The 26884-nt window shown below is 38.9% G+C and overlaps 2 protein-coding genes across 4 annotated transcripts; one reads left to right on the plus strand and one right to left on the minus strand.

Moving 5' to 3' along the window:
- Window positions 1–643: 643 nt before the first annotated feature.
- On the minus strand, window positions 644–13454 carry LOC111237757 (mucosa-associated lymphoid tissue lymphoma translocation protein 1-like). Of its 2 annotated transcripts, XM_022766972.1 has the most exons (17): window positions 13242–13454; window positions 12397–12563; window positions 11392–11513; window positions 10334–10481; window positions 9420–9604; window positions 9173–9269; window positions 9018–9065; window positions 8094–8117; window positions 7941–7985; window positions 6542–6745; window positions 5848–6025; window positions 5532–5603; window positions 5302–5429; window positions 4475–4624; window positions 3006–3163; window positions 2583–2708; window positions 644–2271 (listed from the first exon to the last, which is right to left on the minus strand). In XM_022766972.1, exons 1-17 carry the CDS (start codon window positions 13388–13390, stop codon window positions 1780–1782), a joined length of 2493 nt encoding a protein of 830 aa, XP_022622693.1. In that variant the 5' UTR covers window positions 13391–13454; the 3' UTR covers window positions 644–1779. The 2 variants fall into 2 exon arrangements, with proteins under 2 accessions (XP_022622693.1, XP_022622694.1); XM_022766973.1 differs by lacking the exon at window positions 9018–9065.
- A 4098-nt stretch (window positions 13455–17552) lies between these two features.
- Window positions 17553–26815, plus strand: LOC111237713 (prolactin receptor-like). Of its 2 annotated transcripts, none has more exons than XM_022766915.1 (9): window positions 17553–17677; window positions 19196–19284; window positions 19898–20030; window positions 21656–21825; window positions 23144–23310; window positions 23877–24018; window positions 24112–24202; window positions 24293–24362; window positions 24449–26815. In XM_022766915.1, the coding sequence occupies exons 2-9, from the start codon at window positions 19224–19226 to the stop codon at window positions 25292–25294; spliced, it is 1680 nt and encodes a 559-aa protein (XP_022622636.1). In that variant the 5' UTR covers window positions 17553–17677; window positions 19196–19223; the 3' UTR covers window positions 25295–26815. The 2 variants fall into 2 exon arrangements, with proteins under 2 accessions (XP_022622636.1, XP_022622635.1); XM_022766914.1 differs by having other exon boundaries at window positions 17606–17677; window positions 19115–19284.
- The last annotated feature ends 69 nt before the right edge of the window (window positions 26816–26884 follow it).

Consider the following 26884-nt stretch of genomic DNA (forward strand, 5'->3'; position numbering starts at 1 on the left):
CAGATATGGATCTTAAACTACAGGAATACTGTCAAACAAGTGTGCAGCGGACTATGCCAGCCCTCTGTGATCTCTCACCATCAAGCCAATCCAAAAGTAGCAACATGAACTTGTGGGGGATGATAAAGTGAACTATGCCATAAAACCTTGCACGAAAGTCACTGAGTGGAACTCTTTTGGAAAATTTCAGGGTTGACTGAGGAGTAGACAAAGACTAATTCAGACAGGCTTTTGGTCAACCTGTCTGAATAGCTGCTCTGTTTAATTTTATTGCTTATTTCATTTTTATTCCTCATATATATTTGGAACTTTTGCACTTTTTCTATTGATGTGAAGCACTTTGTGATTTTGTATCTGTGGAAGGGGCTATACAAATAAGCTTTACCTAGTTACTGACTAATGAAGTCCACAGCTAAGCAAGCATAAAAGAGGAACTGATAACATGGGTAGGCTACTGAGGGCAGGTCCAGGGAGGAGGGAGAGGAGCACCAGGGGCAGACCTAAAAAAGAGGTCTTCTACTGCCATCCTGAGGGGGGCAGCTGGAATAATAAATAAAATAGAATATATTTTTAAAATGTGATAAAAACTACACTATCCCTGTGCAGTTTTTATAGTGAACAAATTACATTACAAAGAAAATGATGTCTGTCTTTAAATCATTAGCTCAGAAATGGCGAGTTTGACATTCCTATTAAAGTTATTAAGGTTATTTCAGACACAAAAAGTCACAAGAAAAAGTGAAAGTTGTGTCTGAACCTTAAAAACTTATACAGCAGTGATTCCAATCCAAGGGGTGAGATCCTCCGAGGTCCCAAGATAAATCTGAGGGGTATTAAGATGAGTCAAGAGGTAAAAACAACATATACATATTTCTCATTGTCTTGTGACCACTTTAAAAAAAAAAAGCTGGTGTCTTGGCACATTGTTGTTGTTTTAGTTACAAATGAATACAGACTTGTGTTGCAGAATTTAGATTTTTCTTCTTCCCTCAGATTTATCTCTTGGCCCTTTAACCACTGGACTAAACTGCTCGCTCACTCGACCAGCCACAACAGTAAAATGCTGCGTAAACACTGATGTCTCAATATTAATTGTAAGTGCATGACTTTCACTTGTTTCACAGTGTTTTCACATCGTTGTATTGGTGCTTTTACTAAAAAGAAGAGGATATGAATACTTCTCCCACCTCTTTCTCTCCTCAGGTTTATTTTTTGATAAAAATGTATGATGGCCTCAGATAATTATTGTAACTGTACAGTAGAGGGGGCATTGCCTCGGTTCCCTCCACCGAATGCAAATTTTCTTTCAGACTAGTTTGTTTACAATGCTCCTCTTGAATTAAAGGCAAATCTTCCCCATCTCAATGTCCCTTGCTTTGTAAGAAGTACAGTTCCAGCTCAATAGAAAAGACTCTTCCTAATACTCTTACACAAGGATTATGATACAATTCATCTTGACACTATTCAGTATCTGAGTTTTTCTGTTTGGTCAGAGAGAAATTGGAAAATTCACAAGCCTAGAAAACTACAACTGCAGCAATTACCCCTTGTCAGTTTACTAAAATGCACTTTTTCAGTTCTCTAAAAATGTATTTACAAAATTTAAATCACAAGTACAAGCTCATTATACAGCTTGTTGAGACAAATAATGCTTCTAAGTTTAAGAATATAACATCCTAAAAAATCACGTTACATGAAGAGCAGCAGTATTCCAGATACAGCATCAAAGATGTTTACAGCTTCTCCTCTAAGAATTATCAACCATATCCAGCAGCTGTTTCACTGCGGCTGAAGCTGCAGACTGTTGATGAACACAGTCTGCAGCTCATTGATGTCGTCACTGGCCTCTATAGGGATGCTAAGCCTGCCTGGTGAGCTTGAAAGTCTACCAGCTGAGTCATACGATTGCTCAAAGCGACACTGGCTGAGATTTTCATAGTAGGAATCCCCGCATCCTCCCGCTGCACCCTGAAGACGCTCGTAGACGTCCAGGTAGTGGTGCTGCGGGGACAGGCGGCTGTAGTCCTGGGTCTGGTGCAGCACATGATGGATTTGGAGGCGGTGTTCAGGCCCAGGGCTGTGACAGGGGCTGTGGGACGGGCTGTGGGGCATCAGGCAGGTCTGTAGGCAGCTATTCCTCCGCATGGCCCGGTGCAGGTCCAATCGGGCGATCAGTGGCTTTCCAATGTTGATGCTTTTGGTCCAGTGGACAGGATCATCATCCATAGCTGGGAAGGTGCCCTGAAGGCACACGGTGAAGACCAGCTCCTCCTGTTGCATGAGAAGTAGATTATTGTCATGTAACTTTGTTCACTTTCATTTTTTGTTCACTTGTAATTTCTAAAGTCAAAAAAACATTGCAGTGAAATCTTCATGATTATCTTTATACACTGAAATATACCTACATCTTCTCTCTAAGTTCCTCTTAGAATGAATTCTCCAATATTGTTGTTAAAAAACATATACGTGAGAAACTTAAGCTTTGTGTTTATCCTTACCGTCATACGGATAAACACAAAGCTTGTCCTGTTTTTTTAAGAGATTAGGCTTTTACATGCCAAAAAGTCTTGTTGAGTTTTTACCCTGAGCTTCTGCAGTGAGCTGAGTCTGGTGTAGAGACAGTGCTGCGGCAGGCTGCTGGACAGGAGGTAGATCCCCGTCTCCTCTGGAGTCTCTCTGTTCATCTCTTTAGGATCCACATCGAGGTCCTGCAGTAAGGGGAGGAAGCAGGTAGCAGTGTACCGTTGTGGCTTTGCTTTGTTTATAATAGTCCGTCAAGTATTAAGTAAAAAGTGAACTCTAATGAAGTTCTGATTTAAGGATTCGATTTTCCTACAAGGCTCCTGTTAGATTGGTAAGAAAGATTAGAATTTCCCTGCTCTTTCTTAACCCTGTCGAAAAACCACCTTAAATAACATCTGAGCTATACCAAGGCCAAAGTGTCCCACAGGTGGTACGGCCTATTTTAAGGGGTTAATAACCAGTGTTCATGAGAACATACTGACCTGTGAGAAGTCAGTCACGTGAGCTTGGCAGAAGGACATGTCCTCAGGTTTCTTAACGATGTGAGTGTAAATGACGAGCACATTGGAGAACTCTGCAGCGAAGCCCAACTTGATCTGAGCCCCGCAGTCAAAGTTGAGACTCATACTCTCAGGAAGCTCTGGAATAACACACAAAAAACCAACATTTCAGTGCTACGCTTCACATTTGACAGATTTCTTGCTACATTTCCAAGTTCGCACGTAGAGTAATTTTATTTAAAATGAAAGAGAAAAAAAACGCAAAAAAACCACAAAAGTTTTCCATTTTCTTTTTGTGTAAGACTTTACTTTAAATAAGTTACGTACTTTACGTACTTTTTACTATATTGTTATTCATTTCTATATTGTTATGCATTATCCTGTGGGCATCCATAAGTTTGAGGCAGAGGAGTTACATTAATAAACACTTACATCTGTTTATAACTACATTATAATAAATTATAAAGTATTAATTCAATGTTTATATAGTGCTAACAAATGCTAAATTGGGGGACTTAAAATTAAGCTTTGCACTTTTTTTGTAACAGTGTCCTAATGTCATTTATCTTAAAACATGTCCACTTTTGTGTACGTTTGTTTAATTTCAGTGTTTTCAAAGAATGTGACAAAAAATATTCTAACTTTTCTTTGTACATTACAACACCTGTCTGAAATTCCTACTATATTTCATGAAAAAAAAGTCACTGGAAAAAGGAACAAAAAATGTGTCTGAATCTTATCATGTTGTACAGCAGCAATTCCCAACTTGAGGGCGGAAATCCCCCAAGGAGTCCAAAGATGAGGGGTCACAAGATCATCCGATGCATAACAAGGAAGAAGAAATATATCTGTTTTTTCTGACTCAGAATTGTGAAATTGTTGAATTGTAAATCTCAGTCTTACGAGATACTGGACACTTTCACTACTTCAGGCCACTGAAAATCCTTCTAATGAAACAATCTGAGATGAGATAATGGCTATTAGCTTGAACTGTGACACTGGACAACCAGTGTCAACAATTTGCATGTGAGACTGCAGAGGTTTCACTTCTGATATATTGTCGTGATACTTCCAACTACAAGGTTGGAACAATCCCAAAAACTACCAGAATTAATGTTAAGTTCCCCCCAGGAAAACCTGCAAATATTTATTATCTGATAGAAGAGGAAGACGTGATTGTGTTTGGGTGTTTCTCACTCCTCCAAACTTCTGTCCAGTCACCAGCAATCAACCTGATAACAACAGCTGTTTGGCTTAGGAAGCCTCTGTGTGTGCAAGTGTGTATAATATGAGAGAGCATTGTGTGCTTCGCCAACATTAAGCAGAGTCAACATTTGAATGAGTGTGCAGAACTGAGCAGCAAGAAGCTAATGGTGCTTTCCCAGCACTGTGGTAACAAATGATTAACACATTTGTAAAGATAAAGCAGAGAGTTTGTGTTCTTAACTCACCGTGAGCCTTTGCCCACTGGCGGCTGTGAGCATGAGCAAGATCAGCGCTGTCGCCGGGCAGGATGGGATCAGTCAGAGCTCTCCTCTCTGACAGGCTACTGCGGATCTCCAGAGCCTGCTTCCCCTTGGTAGCATCAAACTGACCCATGTCTGGACACAAGAAATCATAAATCACATGTCAGCAAAATGTCCCAAGATATCAGTGAGTTGAAACTGGGTCCAACCAAAAGCATTTATAACACTGCAAGGAGGCAGGGAGCACTGTGAGGAGCATTTAATTGTATTATGTTAATTTACCCACCCTGACCTAATGTTTACTCGTATCCTGTCCATATCCTAACCACTAAGTGCATCTCACAGCAACCCAAGTCATTTCTTTCATATACCCTGCATCTAAAAGGAAACTCCATTAGCCCACAAGCAAGCCAATACAATTTTAACATTAATAATGCAAAGTACGCGGCATTTAATTTACTTTTTTACCATTTCATTAACAATAAACTGAAACGCATCCTATTGGAAACACATTAACTTAAAAAAATCATAATTAATTAATAATTAATAATTAATAGTTTCATCACCAAACACAGCAAAATTGAATATCATTATTCTTCATAGTAACCTGATAATCATCTGAGAAAAATTGCATTTTATCAGCTCTTATTCCTGTGATTACACACACAAAAACTACAGTACATAATCCTATCTCTGCATATATGACATACACTATATTTCTGATTTAACTCTAATATTCATTATTTACATCAGTACTTCTTGCAGGGGGACATAGGATGTTTTTATATAATGAGTTTCTGTTCCTCTCTCACCCTCAGCGACTCTGTCCAGCACCACAGTGATCTTCTCATCGTCTAGCAGTCGCTTCTTCAAAAACTTGACAAACACGCCGTTAGTGAAGCCGCTGGAGCTCAGCTCGAAGGCCTCGGCATCTTGGCACCTGCACAGATCAAACGGAAGAAAAAAAGCTTAAAAATTTAGCTTGAAAAGAAAAAAAGCGTAAAAATTTAGTTTTGAATGATACTTAATGGTTCAAACTCACGTAGCGTATCCAAAGACGATGTTGGCCGTGACCCTCAGGACAATGTTTGGAGTGCTGTCATCATGAATATTCCTGGAAAATGAAGAAATCTATAAACCTTCAAAAAGCCAAAGGTGACGTCTTCAGTTTTGTTCAGGCCAACATCTCTTGTGTGCATTAGACTCAAATTGTTTACATTTGGACTGTTTTATTATTGGCTTGTCAGTCATCTGTAAAACACTGAATTGCACTAACCGTTACAAATACAGTTTGAGTGATTGATTTATTGATTAATGTAATAACTTAAAAAGAATGCCCCACTGACTCCATCACTCACCTCTTCCTGCACATGTCCAGCAGAAAAACATTGAGGCCTGTCTCCTTCTCCTGCATCAGTTTAAGGATGCTCTGCACACACAAACAGTTGGCCGACCGGTACGGGTTTGGTGCGTCGACCGGTACCATGAAACTGTTGCCGTAGTTCTCATATCCGTGACCAGCGTAGTACAGCAGACCTAAAGAGGGATGCATTTCAGTCCAGTAGCTTGGTTATAGAAGACCAAATCAAATTCTGGCAACATAAATAGGTCATGACAGAGGTAAGGGTTTGACATGAATCTATGTAAAACCAAACAAGGTCAAGCTTTAGTTTTGAATTACCTACTCCTTTCATTGGGCTTGATTTGGCATCAACCAGGAACTACATCCAGGAAAAACAATCCGGGAATTTACTTGAGTATAGCTTTAATGTAAATGTAAACTAATACCTCTATGCCACTGACCAAGAACCTATTCATTATTGTGTTTACAGTGAACAAAAATGAAAATGAGTTTAACTGACAAAGTTTTCATATATTCATCTTTTCTGACGTAAAGCCTTTATAATTCAGTTTTATTTGCATTTACTGGGGTGTAGTTTAATCTGACCCAAGCTTATGACCTGAAGCATAATTCATGATTTGGACTGTGAGTGTTTCTGGATCTAGGACCATATCCTGAACCATCCAGAGATACGTAAAATCCCAACGCACCATAGACTCCCTTGTGAAGCAGCAGCAGGAACTCATCGACAGCATTTCTCATCTCTGACTCTGTCAGGTCCAGCAGTGAAACCACCTTGAAGTTTAGCTGCCGCAGAAGGTTGGTGAGGTCGTACACGTCCACCATGGGGGCTTTGAGCTGCGGGTGGTTCTGGTAGGACAGATTGCCGATGAGCAGGGCCACTTTGTCAGTCGCTGGGAGGGGACACAGAAGAGGGTCCTAAAAGTGTCCTAAACAATATTCTGGCTTTGATGATCCCCAGTGACTGTACTTTATATTTTGAAGTTTTCTCCAACGTAGAATACATATATACAAATATTTTTTATTGCCTATTAATAATGCCTACTAAAGCCAGTTCACTGTCTCAACTACAAGTACAGGAGGAGGCAAAATAACAGAGACTACAGACCTCTACTGATGTCAGTGTCTAAGAGATTGAAAATTAATATAGAATATATATTGGCACATAACATAAGCAAATATTTTTGACAAGGAATCCTTAACTTGTATTATTAAAGAATTGAGTTGTGAGTGGATTAAATATAGGTAATAAGGATGTAGTTTTTTTTATTGAAGCTGACGGAGGTATTGGTTCATTTTTTAAAGCAGTGTTGGTGAGGATTTATTTGTGATTTGTTTGTTTAAATTTTCTCCTTCCCACACTGATCCATTTTGATGTAGACTCTTTGTCTATTTAATTTGTGCTTTTTGTTGTCTTTTGTTGTTTTTTTCCTGTTTGTTGTCCTTTATATGTTACAATGAGGAAGAAATTCACTTTTAGCATCAAAAAAAGATCTGTAGAAAACGGAAGAGCACAAATGAAATTAGTAGTGATACAAGCCACAATTACAAAGAAATGCATGCAGGAAGGAAGTGGGTCAGAGTGCACTAAATACGAAACACCTTTAAGATTTTTTAACTATCTGTAGTCATGAAATACCCTGTGTTTCAATATGAACCCACCTTAGCGATGCCTGTAATTTTCCTTTTCAGATGACACTGTGTCCAAGAGACATTTATTAAACTATTTATTATTTATTTATTTATTATATTTATTTATTCATGTATTTTTCTCTGGTTATTTTTGGACTTCATTATGTTGTTAAGTCACAGCTGGTTATTTTGTTTGCCTGTGTAGGTGCAGACATCATATGTTACAAGAAAGCAGCAAGTTTCACATCCTTATTTTGCTGCTCAGTAACCAGGAAAAAACACCCCCACAGGATCCGTCATAAGAGCAGCACAGCTGATGTACAGTGCAGAGGAGCCTTTGCATCAGCCATGTTAATTACTAAAATATGTACAAAAAACATACGGTCAAGAACACGGTGATCATGTTTTCATAACTCACTAACACTTGCATAAAGAAGTGTGTTGAAAGAGACTTACCATAAAGCTGTTCTGGAATACTATTGAGGAAAAATTCACTGGAACCTGAAGTAAACACACGACAAAGGATCATATAGCAGGTGCTGTGTGAGGAAAATGTGTGTTCAAATAGATACGTATAAATACTTGACGACTACAATTACATTTACTTACCTCCTCCAATGGCGTAAACATCATCTAGGAATCAAAAACATAAATATATCAGCATCAGGTAAGATGAGCATTTTTAAGTTGGTTTTAGAAAAATGTTCTACTTAGGAAAGATTTAGGAGAAAAACTGATCAAAGAGAAGGTAAGCCTCACAGCAACAGCAGTAGAGATGTTGAATCAACTAATCATAATTAAATTTAGAGATTAAGGCTGGTGTTTTTCTTATTGTCAACGAATCCCATGAAAACCCAACAGTGAGTTAGTCCGTCAGCATTTTACCACTTCCTCACCCTGTTTGCAGCAGCAGCTTCAAGTCTATTGGTTTCTACTGAAGACATTCATCTTTTCTAGTAATTAGTGCATTTCTTGGGGACTATTTTCAGCTCCACATTAATACACATTTTGTGCTATGGTGAGTATTTGACTGGGGTTGAGTCAAAATAAACTATAGTTGCCCTGTTTATTATAATAAAGCAATGTCACCTGTGCACAGGTGTGGCTCAATAAGCCACTGTAAGACAACAATGGAGGTCAATGACAGAAAAATAAGCCTGACTTTGATACACAGACAATACTGCAGGATTTTCTGAGCAGAATTCAATATTGGTTTTGGTCTTTTAATGGGATTTGTTGACAAAAAGACAGATATAGAATACTGCCATCCTTGAACATACAATTAACCGAAAATAATGACATTAGTCACACCAAAACTCATGCATGTAAAACCTGGAGATCAAACACTCTTGAACCTGTGTTGGTTAGTAGTAGCATATATTAATAATGATCCGGATTATGACCCGCATGCAGTTACAGGAACAATTTGTGGTTTTGAACAAAGTTAGACTCAACATTTGCATGCAGCTAATACCAGCTAATTGTTACCCTATTGCCATTTAACACACCATGTACCAGGCCTTTCAACTCTACCTTCAGAGAACTCCATTGCCCCTGAAATCTGGACAGATATCCTTGGTGCTTCCAGTCAAGAACAGAGCAAATAATCACTCAGACATAATGACAAAGATAAATCTGGTTTCACAGGGCTGTAATCATGGTTTCAAAAAACTTGTGGTGTGACATACCTATGACAACATCAACTTCATTGGTCCACATCCTCTCAGTGCTGCTGCTGATCTCACAGCGATACCTGCCGTGGTGATCCTGCATCACGTGAGGAATCTGAAATGCACACACACTTTTTATGCGGCCTTGTTCCCTAAAAAGGTTAGATCTACTAGTAGTCAACAATGGTAGCTCTCAACATTTAAGTGAACCACAAAGGTAAACTCTAATATCTGATAACAACACAGATATCAAATACCACCGCACCATGAGTTTCCTCTTTGTGGCGTTGCGGATCGGGACTCCATTTCTGTGCCACTGGTATCGAGGGATCGGCCGTCCCATGGCTCCACACTCCAGCTGAAGGGTTTCCCCAACATGTAGCCGCTGGGACTGAGGCTGGATCACCAACTTCAGCCGACCCTCTAAGGAATGATAACTCTGTCCTGGTCCTGGGGGAGAGAGGAGAAATCATTAGTCATCATTAGTATCATCTAGTACATCCAACCAAAACGTTTCTGCTTAAGCTGGTATTGGGAAAAAGTACTAGAGTTACGGGTTCAATTCCCACAGCAGTAACTTCCACTAAGGCAGTAAACATGTCCTGTCTTGCAACTGATGCAGACACATCAGAAATATGTAAAACAACAACAATAGTAGTTCAAATGAAAAGAGAAACTAGAATTACTGCCTTGCAGTTGTATGTCTCCGCCACGCAGACTAGTTTCAGATCACCTCCCTGTTTATTCAGATTCATATAAAATATTAACAATTTCTGTGAAAAAGTTATGGCTAAAAAGTGTTTTGTGCAGTCACACTGGCTTTGACCTGTGACCACCAAAATCTAATCAGCATCCAAATTTGAAGGGATTCCCTTGAAGAGTTCTCAAGATATCGCGTTCACAAGGCCAAAACTGCATTTTGTGAGGTCACCGTGACCTTGACCTTTGACCTTTAGCCACCAAAATAAAATCACTTTGTCCTTGAGTCCAGGTGTACATTTGTACCAAATTTGAAGAAGTTCACTCATGGCGTTACAGAGATATTGCATCCACCAAATGGGACGTACATACAGATGGACAACCCGAAAAGAATATGCCTCACCAGCGCAGAGGCATAAAAACAAAAATGCATTTACAAACGTTGCAGCACAGCAGACTTTAACACGCACAATATCTTACCATAAGACATGGAGACATTTAGGACGTCCACCTGAGCCCACTGGCTGAATTCAAAAGTATCCCCGCAGTTGACCCTGCAGATGTAAAAGCCAGCATCCTTCAGATGGACCGGACTAATCATCAGGTCTGGAGAGAAGCTGTTTGGCACCTGAGGAGGTGAAAATGTGAATCATTTTTACCAACAAGCACATCTCATCTCCTCGCCCCCACTTCTTACTCACTCCCCTTTGCTCACTCTACCAACTCATGTAAGAAGTTGTCTTGTATCCCTGTGTATCTCATAGAACATGGAAGTTGCATTGTAGGGTTTGTGTGTCCCAGCATGATTGGAAAAATGCCATTTCAGAGGTGTTTCCGAGCTGCGATGAACATTGTTCAGGGTAAATCAATCCATACGTATAATTTTTGTTTACGAAAATGTTCAAATTCCACAATACAGAATTCTGGCAAAACAAATATATGTATTGATCCCTTTTGAAATGGCGGATGGTTTTTCTAAAGAAAACTGGTCTCAGATGCGAGAGGAAAAGGGGAACAGTTAGTAGTTTCCACTGTGTTCTGTACAAATTCAGTGGCTGAACATTTATACATACAATAAAATTCAGCACATTTGAAGGTTATAATAAGAGTCTGTTTAGACACCTGATTCATTCACCACAGGAACAGAGGATTTATAGTCTTACATATTCTTATTTTGGGTTAGGTTAATAAAGGAATGATACAGATATGTTTCTCAATCTGGGAATGCAGCCAGGAGAGTGGTTTGCCTGGTGATAAAACATGTTTGGTGTATACCAACATATCATGTATTCAATCTTTATCTAAGCTTCTTTTAGTGGTTTAATAAGTAAAACAGAGCAAAGAAAACACAGCAAGGGACTATAAATTTCTTAAAGTTGCATAAAGTCGCAGTATTATAGACGCAAAACGAAGCCATGAGTAAGAATTTCAAAGAAGAGGAGATGATTCACAGCAACACAGCAGACACAAAGAGGTCTTAACAAAAACAACCTACCGTGTGTGTGTGTGTGTGTGTGTGTGTGTGTGTGATAGCTCACCTCTTCCTTACTCTTGAACCACTGGTACTGCACTGGAGATTTCCCCACAGCATGGCAGCTGAGGCGCAGATTGTGGCCAGATATAAGAGCGACTGACTGGGGCTGAATGAGAATCTGCAAGGCTGAACACGCAAATACAAACATTTGTATATTACAATTTAAATATCAGTATAAGGGAAACCATGATTGTATTTTATATTCTAAACATACATTTATAGTAGTGACTATAAAAGTAATCCAAATATAATATTCCATGCATCAAATGTATTCATATCAGTGAAGTTAGGCTCAATATTCGTGTTTTAACTTAAGTGTGAAACGAGTAATGAATGTGCGATGTGGGCAAAGAACATGTATAATGGAAAATGATCTCAGAAAAACACTTTAATTTGGTGTGAACGTCTTCTGCTGAAGCAGACATCTTTAAAAAAAAAAAAAGACTTTTGTTAGCTGTACTATTAAATGTCACCTTTGGTGGCTGTGCTCGAACAAAGGTTAATTAAAAATAAATGTTTCACAGGGATGCCAGAATCGACCTCAGGCCAGTAACATGACTACACCCCACACCTATATGGGGTCAAATTAGGATCAAAATTATTTTTGAGCTTGTAAAGTGATGTTCACAAATAATTCCAAAGTGTGAGGTTGTAAATCACCCTTTAAAAACCTGTAAAATAAATCTGTACCTACGACCCTACCAATAATATAATTCTGGAGTTAAAGCATAATCATATGTTTCCTCTTCCAAAAACCAAACTGATTGAACCCTGACAAGCTTGTACAGTGCTACACTGACTTAATTTATGGAAGCAAATTATTCCCATAATAATTTGAATTCTAATGATAATTTGAATTAATGATTTGCTTCCATAGAAACTGGCCTGGTAATGTACTGTAAGTGTGGTCCAAGCTCCATGAAGTGAGTCATAAATTCCCCTTTAAGATTAAAATACAACACAGAGAACAAACATCAAGCTGCTTTGGATGGAGGTGGTTCTACTGTACCTGATGCTTTCAGGCATTGCACGGCCTCTGAGTTGCCCAGAGTTTGAAGGTAGTCCATCAGGTGACCCGTGGTGCAGCCTCGTTCTCCCATCAGCCTCAGCAGCATGCGGCTCGGGCTGCCCTCCAGCTCCAACACCTTCAGAGAGCACATCTCCATGTCGTCTGAGCTGGAGAATGATGCAGGAGATTGACAGCACGTCACAGTTCGGATATTAGTTTAATTTGATCTCTGGACAGAGGGCCCTAGAGGTAATGAATACTTGGGTTTCACTTAGAGCTGCGACAATTACTCGATTAATCAATTAGTCGATCAAAAGAGAGTGAATCTGCAACTATTTTGATCACTGAATTTAGTCATTATTTAAGCAAAAATGCAAAACATTTGTTGGTGGCAGCTTCTCACATGTGGCAATTGAATTTTTGTGTCATATTGAGTTGTAAATCGAATACCTTTGGACTATTAATCAGACTAAACAAGACATTTGAGGAGCTCCAGGAAAGTAAAATGGGCATATTTTCTGGGCACTATTTTCTGACATTTTAAATACAAAACGATTAATCCGTTAATAGCAGAAATGAATTGGCAGATTCATTCATAATGAAAATGACTGTTAGTGCAGCCCTAGTTTCATGTACTTATCTTTCAGATCATCTTTCCCAACCTCTATTCATACTTGCAGTGTCAAGTACCTCATAGACACGAAGACAGGATAGACAAGGTAAAGCACTGATCCATCTGTCTATCTATCTATCTATCTATCTATCTATCTATGATGGTTTTAACAACAATAGCCTTGTATCAGTGACTGTCTGCAGGATATAGTCTGAATCATTTTTCAACCTACCTGACTTTTAAACGTCTCTCATTGCCGACTATCTCTCCAAGTTTTCGCCATCCTTTGGTGCTGGATTTGTCCAACACCTCGCAGAGTTTCTTCACAACCGGCTCCTTCAACAAGTTAATCTTTGTGGACCGGTCCAAAGAATCCGACATGGCAGCCAGCAAGAAAAGTCTACCATCGACGCGTTTCTATCAGATCGGAGACACTCGTATTACACTTGACAACAATTCACTTCAAGAAAAAAGTCTACTTCCTGGAAGAAACGATGAAAGTGATACAGACACACCTACTACACTGTCTGGTTTTCCCCCCACGCAGCAGCGTGCTGCTTTTGCCAAAGATTGTATATGCGGCAAGATAAGTCACTGTAGGTGAACGTTTGGTTAAAATGCTGACCTAAATTAACGTGAATTCAGAGTTTAAGATAAATTTTACAAATACATTTTTACCTCCTATAATGCAATAAATTCACACTTTTCAGATAAGCGGCCTGACTGAAATACACTTCGATATGTTTAGAGCTGAGGCCTATGACAATTTGTAGTAGCCTAGTATTTTGCTGCTGAACAACTGACGGCCAGATGAACTTGGAAGAGGACCCAGAACAAAAAGTTGTTGCCCTATTGACCACCACCAGTTGTTAATGAGCATACACTATCAGTGACTTACTTTGATAGTGAAAACAACATAAAAACGCAATGATTCTCAGGCAAGTTCTGCAGTGAGTTTTTTTTCCTCAAGATTTCTAAGCAGGTTTATGTATGTTTTATTTGTGATAATTATCAAAGATAGCGATATCTTTGGAAAAATGTAAGTCATATGAAATCTTAGAATATATGTATCATGTGTGTGTGTGTGTGTGTTCACATTTGACTGATATGCCTCAGAGTTTTGTCAGAAATTGCAGCAGAAAACTGGAATCTGGCAACACTGAATCAGGTCGGAAGTGAGACATCTAACTCTTTCAGTCGTGGAGAGAAGAGATACAGATTTTGCTGTTCACTGACACAGAATGGCCCATTTCTAATAGGTGCACTCAAAAAAACTTCTAAATTAAAACAACGCAATTCCATCAGTATTTAAAGAAAACAAAAGTGCAGAATAACACAGATGACAACTGAAGGTGATTTAAAACAAACCTTCTCCATATTGAAAATATCCTCTAAATTGAGGGGTTTTTCTGGGTTATGATAGAATATGATTCTTTCGGGTTTGGCTCCACACCGTACTACTTACTGTACAATGAATATAAAAAGCAATGGCCTCCCTCTGACTTCATGGATTGTTCTTTTACAGCACTGAACCACAGTGGACAGCATTAACTGTGACTCATTAATTCAAAATTTAAAACTTTCAACAAATTACTTATAATCATGGAGAACCGTTTAATCTGCTTAGCTCAACAGTGTCTTGTGTCAGTGATACACTTTGATCTACGACTACTTGATCTGTGTATTTGTTAAAATACAAGTTAACACAGTAGAAAATTATTTGTATTGTTTGAGCTAAAGACTGGCACAGCATTATTGGCATTGCAGCTTTCTTGAGCTTCGTAAGGAATAGAAAAGTACTGACTGACAGAGGCGAAATCAGAATGAGACAGAACAGGTTTGTGCTCAGTCTAAAACCTTTGTACAGATCAAATTTCCCATCTTTTGTTTGGTTATACAGGCAGTTGCACGTGTGCCCTCCATGTACTGTACTTACAGTAAGAGCAGAGAATAGTAACTCTACTGTATCAGAGTTTGTCCCAGGGAACCGAACTCAGTCTTTTCAACCATTTCATGCAGTAGTGGGGCCTCTTATAACCATCCCAATCTCACAGACCATCATTACAAGCCCCACTGCGAGAGACTAAGCACAGACTGATATGCAGGTTACAGCACATAGCACTTGGTTACTGCTATTGCTCTCAGAGATCAAAACAGCCATTTGCATAGGAGCATAAGGTAAACATAAGGTTATAGTTTTCTCTCTAGGACTGCATGTCAGGTACAAAACCCCATTTCTGCCTGTACGGTGTTAAGCCTGGGGTGATATATATGGCTCCTGAAGCAACTGTGCCTACATGAAAATCCTCAGAAAAAGTCTCAGAGTTCTATTGAAAGCATGTGAGCGGTGACAATATTGTCATCCTCCAGAAAGAAAATGTTGGTGACTGAAGACATGAGGAAAGGCAGCGGTGATACAAATCACATTGATGAAAGAAAAAAAAAAGGCCAGAAGGAAGTGGGTCATATTTTTCAAACACAATTAAATTTATATCTGATTGATGTCATCCCATACACCAGCCCTGCACCAATCAAACCAATCTAGCAAAGCAGCTGCTGACATCATATGTTCTAACAAAGCTGCAAGTTTCACATCCTTATTTTGATGTTCACGTTGAGAGGGGAACTGACAGCAGATTCCGACAAAGATCATAACAGTATCAAACATAATACTTAAATATATAGACACATGTAGAGTAAATGTGCATTAATCACTATAACTAGTCCACAAAATACACACAGTAGAGAGCACAGTGATCAGATTTTAATATTTCACTTACACTTATAGAGTATTACGTTATTTTATGTGTTGAAAGAAATGTCATGCTTTTCTTTGATGCACATGATAGTAAACTGAATATCTTTGGGTTTTGGAGCAGAAGTCCCTAGCACAGAGGAATAAGCCATGTCAGGCTTTGGTTACACAAGCAAACATTAGGTAAATAGGATTCATGAAGTGTTGGTTTTGGACTTTTGTTACAGAAGAATTAGCCTTATGCTTTAACTTTAAAATGTATTAGTGGATGCATATGAAACCTGGAGATCACACCCCATGAGCCATGTGCTGGTTAGTGTTTATATAATAATAATAGAGATCATGAGTTACAGGAACAATTTATGGATTTGAATTAAGTTATGGGTACCACTTTCTAATAAATAAATAGTCTATAAGCTGTAATTAATTGCTATTTTATTGTATATTTTATACCATAGCCTATTCATACAGTAATGACATAGAAGAGTAAAAAAAAAAAACATTAAATGTCTTACAGCTGAGGGTGCCAAAGACAGTTGTTTTGACAACAATATTACTGTGATCGCTGACTATGATAACAGTTTACTTCAAGACAGAATTTCTAACCAGCATGCATTGTTTTACACCCAGCATGCACCATGTCAAGGCATAAAGTTGAATGCACCTATAAAGTCAACTTACTGGAAGAAACTGATGGCAGACACACCTACTGCACTGCCAAAGACAATTTATGCATCAAGATGAACGCTGTCGGTGGACATTCAGATTTTTGGTGAGATGCCAACTACTTTTATTTCTTAATATCCATCGATCTTTTTGTGCTTAGAGATGGAGGATGATACCTGACAGTGGTACAGACTTGACATGCTGTTTATAATGTGCCACCATTCACCATTCAGCAATTTCGATGTCAGCGCTGTTAGGAAAAGACAGAAAGGATCCATCTGCACCCTGCAACACTTAAGAGTTACCCAGTTCAAGTTATGCCTACTTCAATGTCAACCCACTGCCCTTCCACAGTGGTTCAGGCATCTGTGTAGGATGCTTAAAACAACTACTTGTAAGTTTTGCTATTGCTTTATAGCATTAACAGCTGTTTATTTACCAGTCTAGAGGAAATGTTGCAACTTCATTCCTGTCTCTAAATGGGGGAAAGCAATGCCAAAGTTAACTCCTGTTTTGCTTAGTTTATTTCTATCACTTCTTCTGCTGAAGTTAGCATGCTAACCAGCTAGCACCAGCCCGTCGCGATAGCAACTCATTATAGCGTCCAGGCTGTCCTGAAGAAGTAGTGCTGCTCGGAGGGTGTGTTATAACCTCCTGTGTTGTAAATGTAACAATGGCTGAAGCTCTTGTCAAGCAAGCATCACCACCACCTGCTCCTGGCTAGAAACCACATTTGGCGGCAGAGAAAACTAACAAATAGCCCTTTTAAAACAGTAATGTTTTCCTGCTTGTGTTCGGCTTGCTCTGTCTCCACAAAATCTGCCATCTTGTCAACATCTCTTTTTCATATGTTGTGTGGGTCTATGTGATTTGGACAACTCAAGGGTTTAGATGCTTGCTTAGAGTTATGCCCACTTACACTAAGAGTGTGCACTGCAAGCAAGCAGACCCCTCTCCAACGAAATCCTGCCGAAGTGAGACATCTCGCCCCGGCTACACTCTTTGGCTGTTCTCAGGTGAACAAGGTCGTGACGACAACAAACGCTTTTTTTTTTTTTTTTTACATGACTCAGAGGATACCTCCGCTCCTCATAGTGAAACATACTTGAAACGCACCGGCCGTCAGGTGTGAGGAGGTCGTCTACCGTACTGTCTGCTTTTCCCTCTGTGGTTGTGTCAACATCAGCTACATGTAGTTCATTTACGAAGAAGCGGAGGTCGGCACCCGTCCTACACCGGTGTGTGAGGTGAGTCAATGCCAGGTGTTGATGTGAGTGAGCCCACAGGTTGGTCTGCCGGGAGTAGTCACAACATGAACACCTTAGTTGTGCGATGTTATGCAATACCGTTTGATAATAAGTATTAAACAGGCTTGTTACCCTTCAGTTGCTATTGAAAGAAGTGTTTAGCCGTACTGTTACATAATTTTCTGTGGCCATATCATGAAATATTGTAGTGTAATGTTTTTCTATTATTTTGTTCACCATACAGAAAACCATTATAGAAACAGCTTAAATTGTAAAATGTGAAAAATAAAAATTGTCAGCATTGCCAGTCATCTGCATCTGCATTTTCTCTGTGTTAAATATAACATTTATTCCAGTCATTTGGCTGTGTAATTTAGATCATGAATGGCCATAAGGTATGGGTTTCTATAATAATGACAAAATAATATTAATGTTCTGCTGCATAGTCTGAGTGTAAAATAGAATATTTAGGTTTGGGTATTAGATTTGACATCTAGGCTTGCTTGTCTTTTGTCAGATTTGAGAAATAGCCCTCGTCCAGATGTCACCTTGCTCAAGTGATCCTGTTAAAACTTGTCAGAGTAGGTGTTGCAGCATGAAACTGGGCTGTTGCCTCTGTGGTTACTGTACATTAAAAAAAAAACTGTCAGTGACAAGGTGTAACCTCTTAATGGTATGCTGTAAATTACAGGCTGGTAGGACAGTGAAGGAAGCTTTCCCACACCTCTTCAGGTGACTAATTGCATCAAGCATTTCAAGGTTGTTACACAGCAAAGAGCAGGAAGGCAGAAAAGGCCAGAGTCTGAGCCAGGGAACATATCTGCCCAGTGCTTACTTTGAGCCAACAAGTCTGCCTCCAGTGTATTTCCCAAAGAGTCCAAAAACCTGCAGGAAACCAGCACATGTCTTTGAAGCAAATAGGAAGTTTTAGCTAAATATGTTGTCATTCTGTTGCCTGCGTGTGTAATCGCTATCAATGGTGGATCTGAATGAAGATGAGCTCATAGGAATGAGGAAGTACAAGAAAAATCCATTCAAATTACAACAGACAGCAACATTTGTGAGTCAAATGAGTTTTAAAAAATGTGTAGTATTTATCCTTCGATATCGATATATATTGTTGAATTACATTCCTGAAATGAAGATTTAAGGTTTGGTAGTTACAGAAATTAAATAAATAAAATACCAGCAGGATAAAGAATAATCCACCATTCATGGTTGTCATAGTTGTCCAGTGTAACTCCTACCTCATAGTGTATATTTGTACAATTTGTATGTTGTATGTCACATCAGAATTTGCATGTTAATTCTCACTTATTTTTAATAGTATCTTGTTTCATGATACCATGTGACGGCTGTAGATGGTCTGTATGTGTTGGCTACAACATGTACAAATAATTATTGGTTGTGTTGTTCTGTCATATGTCTTTGTTTTAGGTAAAAACAAGAGAGGCAGCCAAGTCACGGGTTCACATCACCTCATTAACCACATGCTGGTGATGTCACTTCGTTTTTTAGGGCCCACAGACTGACAGTTTGTGTCAGGATGAGGAGAGATCTTGGGTTGACGCTGCTCTTGCTGCTGTCTGCAGCTGCCGAGTCCAACAGTAAGTTGAAAAACACAAAAAAAGAAAAAGAAAACATGAGTACATGCAAAGTCAGAGAAGCAGCACCAAGATGTGACAGTGGGAGTGAAAATATAAAATATGAAAACTTTGAACTTATCAATAGGTTTTATGAATGTGTTTCATAAACTTCCAGAGACAAAAGGAAAAAAATGAGACAAGGGAAATAACAGAAATAATTTGCATTCCTGGTTGAGGCTGAGCTGAAAGCAAACAATCAGACACACTGTCACATGGTCATGGTTAGCTTACAGACAACTAATGTCCGTGCATCATTGTATTTCTTACTTAATTATCATCTCCTAAGCTCAAAGAAACTAATTAACCAACTGAAAACTGTTCACAGCATCTTCTATGGATTATCAATGAATTTTGAAGTTTTCTTACACCTGAAAAACCAAATAAAACCAAAAAAAACAAATAAAACCAAAACTGTCTACATGGCTAAATACCACTGAGTGACTGTGACTGTAATTTGAGTGAACCAGCTCTTTAATATGTTATTTCAATCATAGTTTTACCATCCCAAAGTTTCTGTTTTTCTTGTATTATTAGGCATTAGGAGCTGATGCATGTTTGTATCATGTGTTGCCAGGCATGTCTCCACCGGGGAAACCAGTCCTGCTCGGTTGCAGGTCCCCAGAGAAGGAGACGTTTACCTGCTGGTGGAAGCCGGGCTCCGACGGTGGGCTGCTGACCAAACACCACCTCTACTATGAGACAGAAAAGTCAGTGCAAGTTTTGTTTGGTTTTGTTTTTTTAATTTAATATTCATGTCAAACACATGACATACAACAAAGGTGCCCAATGAACCAGGATTTCAATCACAGTCTACTGTGTGTGTCTTAAAGGATAATTCTGGTATTTCTAAACCTGGGTCTAAATGATCAGTAGGGACAAAAATGTTTAGAATTCTTCCTCTTGTAATGAAGCATTTTTGTACTGGTACTTTCATTTAAATAGGGGATCTGAATACTTCTTCCACCACTGAAAGTCACACAATAACACTGACTGACCGATTGAGGCCATTGTAGGCCAGCAACTCCCATCCTCTTACAGTAAAATGACTTTTATTTTGTCAATGGAGTCTGGTGGCTTTGAATAAAATGATATAACAGCTATTTCTGGTTAAAAAATAAGCATCATACTTAACAAAAAGGTCTATCTCTGTAAGGATCCTTTCCATAATGTTGTCAGACGCTTATAATAACAATCTGAGCCTGTCTGTGGCAAAAACAAGCACTTTTAGTGGACATACTTTGCAACAGACAAATGGCAGCTTGAATTACATTATATCTGTTTCGTGGTTGTCGGATACAGCAAACAATATTGGAGTCAAAACATTTTTGTCCCTATTAATCACTTAGAAAGATTGAAAAAATACGGCCCGGGTTTTAAAATACCAGAATTATCCTTTAACTACTAGGCCACCAAGTTTATTACTCACACTGAGAGCTGGTGACAGTAAAGCTGCTGTTGTTATCAGTGGAGTGCTGCAGACCAGCGAGTGGAAAACTACCAGCTCCCTTATTCACACACTTGTGCTCAGTCAGCTGAGCACAAATCTTTGTTGCTGTGGAACCTGCAGAGATCAAACACTGTGTGACCCTCACTTGTCCTGTCCTGAGGGCGAAATGCCAGCACTGACAATTTAAGACTTTTCAAGGATGGAAACTTTCAGTCTGTTGGTCCACTGCTTTTGTCCAGACCCAAAAATCTCAACAGCTATTAGATGCATTACTGCAAAATTTTGCAGACAGTCATGGTCTGATGGTGGTGACTCGACCCTTGATGCTGACCATCAGGTCAACATTGTTATTTGTCTAATTCTTCAGTTAATGTCCAAATATCTGCCAAAACTAATGACATTCCCATCAGCCGCAGAGAATGCATTACCTGCTAAACATCAGCATGCTACTGTTATGATTGTGAGCTTGTTAGCATTTACCTGTGCAGCCTGACAGAGCTACTCATGGATTATTATTAAGCAGTCCTATGAATACATAAAAATTAAAAGTTTGGTAACATTTCTACTTTTTTAAAATTCAGTTTGAATGATTAGATACTTCTGTATGGTCTGACAAAATTAAACATGTTAAAATTGTCAAAAATGCATTTGATATTTTGTTTAGTTTCTTAGAAGATAACATTTGGGATCACGTTGCAGTGGGTCACCTGACTCGTTATAATAAAGTCACTATCACCTGAGCCCTATGCTTGTTTATTGACTGCTAACATGTATTTACTGCTCAGAGCACAGTTATACTATGTCAGACGTGTATGTCAGCAAAATGCCCTGAGCAACAATCGCCCATATCGTGGTCAGTAAAGGTCTTGTTTTGTCTGCATGCAGATTGGAGGGAACACAGGAGTGTCCAGACTACCACTCGGCAGGGAGGAACTCCTGTTTCTTTGACAAGGACCACACCTCCATCTGGGTCGATTACTACCTGTCAGTGGTGGCCTCCAATGCCCTTGGGAATGCCACTTCAGACGTCTTTAAGATGGACGTAATGGAAATCGGTAAGTTGTTACTCTCAAGGAAAAATTATTTAGATGAGTTAAATAAATCAAATCTCAAGAGAGAGATACAGATTATGTTCTGATTCCTGCTCACTGACACAGATGGGCTCGTTTTTAATAGGGGCACTCAGAAAAAATTATGAAAAAGATTGTTTTAAAAAAAGTATTATAGTATAAAAATTACAGTATTGTATGTAAGTAAGGAGTGGAGATACACACTGTGATCTGTGATAACTATACTGTTGCTCACTCTATTGCATTATCTATGCACCGTGTTCTGGGTTGGGGTGAAAGTTAAAAAATCTGTAAGGTCAAAAAGTTTGTGTCAAGATGTTTAAATGAAAAGAAATGTATAATGTTTCACTGACATTAACTGACACCATAAAGCATAAAAAAACCATTATTAATAATAATGAAGAACAGCTTAATCTGTTTAGCTCAGCTGTGTTTTTGTGGCAGAGATACACTTTGAACTATTGACTACTACTTGATCTGCGTATTTGTTAAAGTAGAGGTTGACACAGTAGAAAAATGATCTGTATTGTTTGAACTAATGATTGGCACAGCTTTATTGGCGATACAGCTTTCTTGAGCTTAGTAAGGAATGGAAAAGTACTGACTGACAGACGTAAGGTACAAATGAAAATGTGAACAGAATGAGATGGAACAGGTTTGTGCCCGGTGTAAAACTTGTCTACAGATCAAATTTCACACCTTTTGTTTCGTTATGCAGGCAGATGCGCATGCGATCGCCATGCACTGTACTTACAGTATATTTCAAGCTGAGTCTTGTCCCATGGAATAAAATATTAACTCCACTGCATCAGATTTTGTCCCAGGGATCTAAACCTACTCTGTATCAAATATTCAAAATGTACCTTATTTTATGTTTTCTGTGGCCTTTATGTTTTTTTGGTGGTCAGTCCAGAGTGAAATATCTCAAGAACTATTTGAGGGATTGACAAACATTCATTCATGATCACCAGATATGACTCCTAATGACTTTTGTGACCCCTGACCCTTCCTGCAGCAATGCCAACAGGTCAGCTTTCACTCACCCAGTGAAGTGTCTCAGCGGTTATTGAATGGATTGCTTTGACATTTGGTACAAACATTCATTCAAGCTATTTCCATTATCAGGCCAAAATTCCAAGTTGTGCAATACTTTTATTTTTAATCAAATACCTGCATCAGCAACAGCTGTACTTTGCTTTTACTGCCAATTAGCAAATGTTAGCATGCTGACATTAGCATTTAGCTCAAGCGCTGTGTTTGTGTGGCTGTGGTCTCTCAGTCTTGTTCTGTCTGCGCTCGACAGTGAAGCCCAACGTTCCAGAAAACGTCACTCTGCAGGTGATGAAGATAGAGGACAATCCATACCTCTATATCAGATGGGAGCATCCCTATGACACAGACACCAAGTCCGGCTGGGTCACCATCAAATACGAACTAAGAGTCCAACAAGAAAACAGCAAAGGGTGGAAGGTGAGTCCAAAACAAACAGTAGCTCATTGGTTCACTGGAGAAGTGCTGCACATTGTGTTTGCTTTGTGCAGGAAGGAACAGTAGGAGCCTTTAAAAAGGTACAGTCTGTGATCTACATGTAACCAGTCAAATGGACTGACAGGACGTTTTTTGCAGAAAACAACAAGACACAGTAACTAAATCCAAATTATCTTGTAAAGTCATGTTGTCATGTACTTATAGCTTTGTTTTAGAGCTGAAAAGATTTAATATTTCAATCGACTTAACTGACTATCTGCAACAATTTGATAAGTAATTTTGTCAAGAAAATTGCAAGGACTGTCAATTGCTGTGACTACACACAAACCGTATGTAGTATGCACTACCCAAACATTTGCTAGTACGCAGTTAGTATATAATAAATCAGTGTATCATTGTACTGGAATCATTACAGACCACCACAGATTCAGGTGAAACAAATGTATTTGCAACTACCCAAATGTAACTTTTACATGGGTACAAGGCAAACTGTTGGGTGATTTGTGTGTGTGTGTGTGTGTGTGTTTTTTTTCGCCCTCTCTCTCTAGGAGTACACGTCAGGTACACAAACCCAGTTCAACCTGTACAACATCAATCCTGGTGTACTGTACATAGTTCAGGTGCGCTGTGCATTAGACCACGGCTCCTGGAGCGAGTGGAGCCACTCTACCTCTGTGAAAACCCCAAACTGTGAGTCACTGAAGTTATTTGCTCCATCTTTGGCTTTTACTTCAAGGTGGCAACTGTATCAAGTTAATCAATAAAAACATCTTTTTTCTTTAGATGCTCAGAAAAACTTTTGGATATTGGTGTCTATCCTCTCTGCAGTTCCATTTACAACAGCAATGTGTATCTTTGTCATGAAGAGGAAATAGTATGTATCTCCCGCAAAGAATAATATACAACTCTTTATATATACTCTTTATAAACCAGGATGATATGGACAATTTCTTTTGTTTCTCAGTGTGAAGAAGTGTCTTCTGGCCCCTGTTCCTGGTCCAAAGATCAGAGGACTAGATGTCCAACTTCTGAAGGTAACGCTGCATCTGCGTTGTGTCTCCAAAAACGTGTTTTGACCGTGTTAACAATCTACTGAATTACTCCTAATTAACCCTTACAGAGGGGGCGATCTGAAGACATAATCAATGCCCTGATAATCAACCAGAGCTTTCCTCCTTCGGTGGCCTGGAAGGACGAGATAGAGGAGTACCTAATCGTGTCTGATGACGGACTTCTGCCAAACCCTTCAAGTTCTCAAAAAAGGAAGAAAAGCTTGATTATTCCCACTGGCTTCCACTTAGACTTGGAAATCCAATGTAAGGAGTCGTCTCCAGGCCAAAGTGACTGGGACAAGGATGAGGAAAGAAAGAAGGAAATAGACAACTTTGTAAAAAGCATTACGTTGCTCTCAGGGGAGCCACCCCAGCTGCCAACTCAGAAACAGCTGTGCCCAAGTGTAAGCTTTGTAAACAGAGAGGCGACAGATCAGAGTCCATCAAATCACAACGGTGCTGCTGAGAACGTTGTCCAACCTCTGACAAAGAGCGGTTATGTGGATATTCAGAGACACAAGAACATACAGGAGGTGGGTGTGAAAGAGGAGGACTACAGCAGAATGCAGGAGGTGAATGGTGACAATATTCTCATCCTCCAGAAAGAAAAAGTCCCAGCATACATGGATGTTCAGAGACAAGAGGAGAACATACCAGAGGACTACAGCAGGGTGAAAGAGGTGGACGGTGCCAATACAGTCCTCCTGCAGAGACAAAATGTCTCAGCTGACTCTTCCTGTAGGGAGAAGGGTAACCACTACACAAACTGCACCAATCAGAAGGACTTACACTTTACTGGGCCCGGTAAACTGGGAGTGTGCACAGAACTAATCTGTAGCGGATACGTAGATGCTACCCCTGTACCATCTTTAATGGAAGGTTTTGTTTCACATGCTATGTCCAAAAACAAATGACTGATGCCCCTAGTTATTTTACTAGGGTTTTAATGATAAGAGAAATAGTTATATTCTATATTTTTGTTATTTCTTTCGGATAGATTGCCATGACATTTGATGCAGACATTCATGGTCACCAGAGGAACAGGACTGGCTTTTATGATCCCCTTACGTTTCCTCTGCACCATGTGGTTCAGAGTGAAATATCTCGACAACTATTTGAAGGATTGCTGTGATATTTGCCACAGATATTTATGGTTTCTTGAGGTTGAATTCCAATGACACCGATGATCCTCTGAGTTTTAAATTTTCCACTTGTTCGGTGAAATATCGTGGCAGTGGATGGCCACTTAATTCTGTTCTGGTATTGGTTCCCAGGAGATGAATCCTAATTACTTTGCTGAGAAGACTGACATTTTTGGTTTTGTGTGAAATATCTATTTTGTTACATACATTCAAAGTCCTTAGAGAATAACCTTAAGATTGTGAACATGATAAAGATTATACCCGATAAACATTAAGCTATATCAGGCTTTGGCAACATAGAATACTAGTTGGAGAGTTGTAATTGTTGATTTTTAGAGTAGTAGTAAATAGTAGTTGGCCATGAAAAAATTACAGAAGGTGTTGCAGTGTGTTGCTTTTGCCTCAGGTCATTCTGGTTTATCTGGGGTGTGTACAAAAGAAAAGGAAACTGGACTGCACTCACACTCAACCTACAACTAAAATTTTAAATGAGATGACATTACATGGCTTTAATAGGAATTGATCTGGAAAAAGTAAAAATAGGACTGCACACAAAAATGTCAGTAGTCTAATCATCATAAACAATTTTTTTTTTTTGCATGACACTTAATGCAACTGATTTTTTAAAGAATGACTTTCTGTAACTCGTTTTTGACATCAAGTTTCATTCCAAAAGGATTGATCCGTTTTAAAAATATCAATTTCCTAGTTGTGTTATTTAAGGTCACAAATTATTATTTTTGTTTTTTTATGTATTTAAGTGAGGAGTTTTAAATCGCTAATAATTCCACAGTTTTACTTTGAGACAAGAAATCATTTTGGAATGAACATTTCAAATGTAGGGCCAACACAGGCTACTTTACATTACATTGTATGTGGGATTTAAAAAGAGATAATCTTCTTTTTATATTCATTTAGGGAGAGAAGAAGTAAGAGGATTCAAATGCATTAATACAAATTACATCTAATGATCTGTGTTTGTTTCATAGAAACAAAGATAGCGACATAACATTTTAAAATGTTTGTTTGTGTCGTACATTTTAAGCACCATGTCTGGTCTTGTGTTGCACTCTTCATAGTGCAGTTTAAACTCAGGATTTTTTTTTCCTGCCTCAGGTTAAGGATAGAAACTTGAAGAGTAAACATGACTTTTTGTGTCTCTGCTCTATTTGTGGAAGTAAAGTACTAAAAAATTATCCCATGGAAGATGTTTCTTCTTTTCCTTAATCCAAATAAACAAAACTTGAGTAAACTGACCGTTGCAGATATAACTAAAATATTTCCCAAGATACTTTATTCAAATCAAAATTCCATTATTTAGTGTGATATATATCAATAAATATGAATAATTTCAATCACAAC

Source organism: Seriola dumerili, unplaced genomic scaffold, assembly GCF_002260705.1.
Source record: "Seriola dumerili isolate Sdu_G_001 unplaced genomic scaffold, Sdu_1.0 BDQW01001090.1, whole genome shotgun sequence".
Classification (NCBI taxonomy): domain Eukaryota; kingdom Metazoa; phylum Chordata; class Actinopteri; order Carangiformes; family Carangidae; genus Seriola; species Seriola dumerili.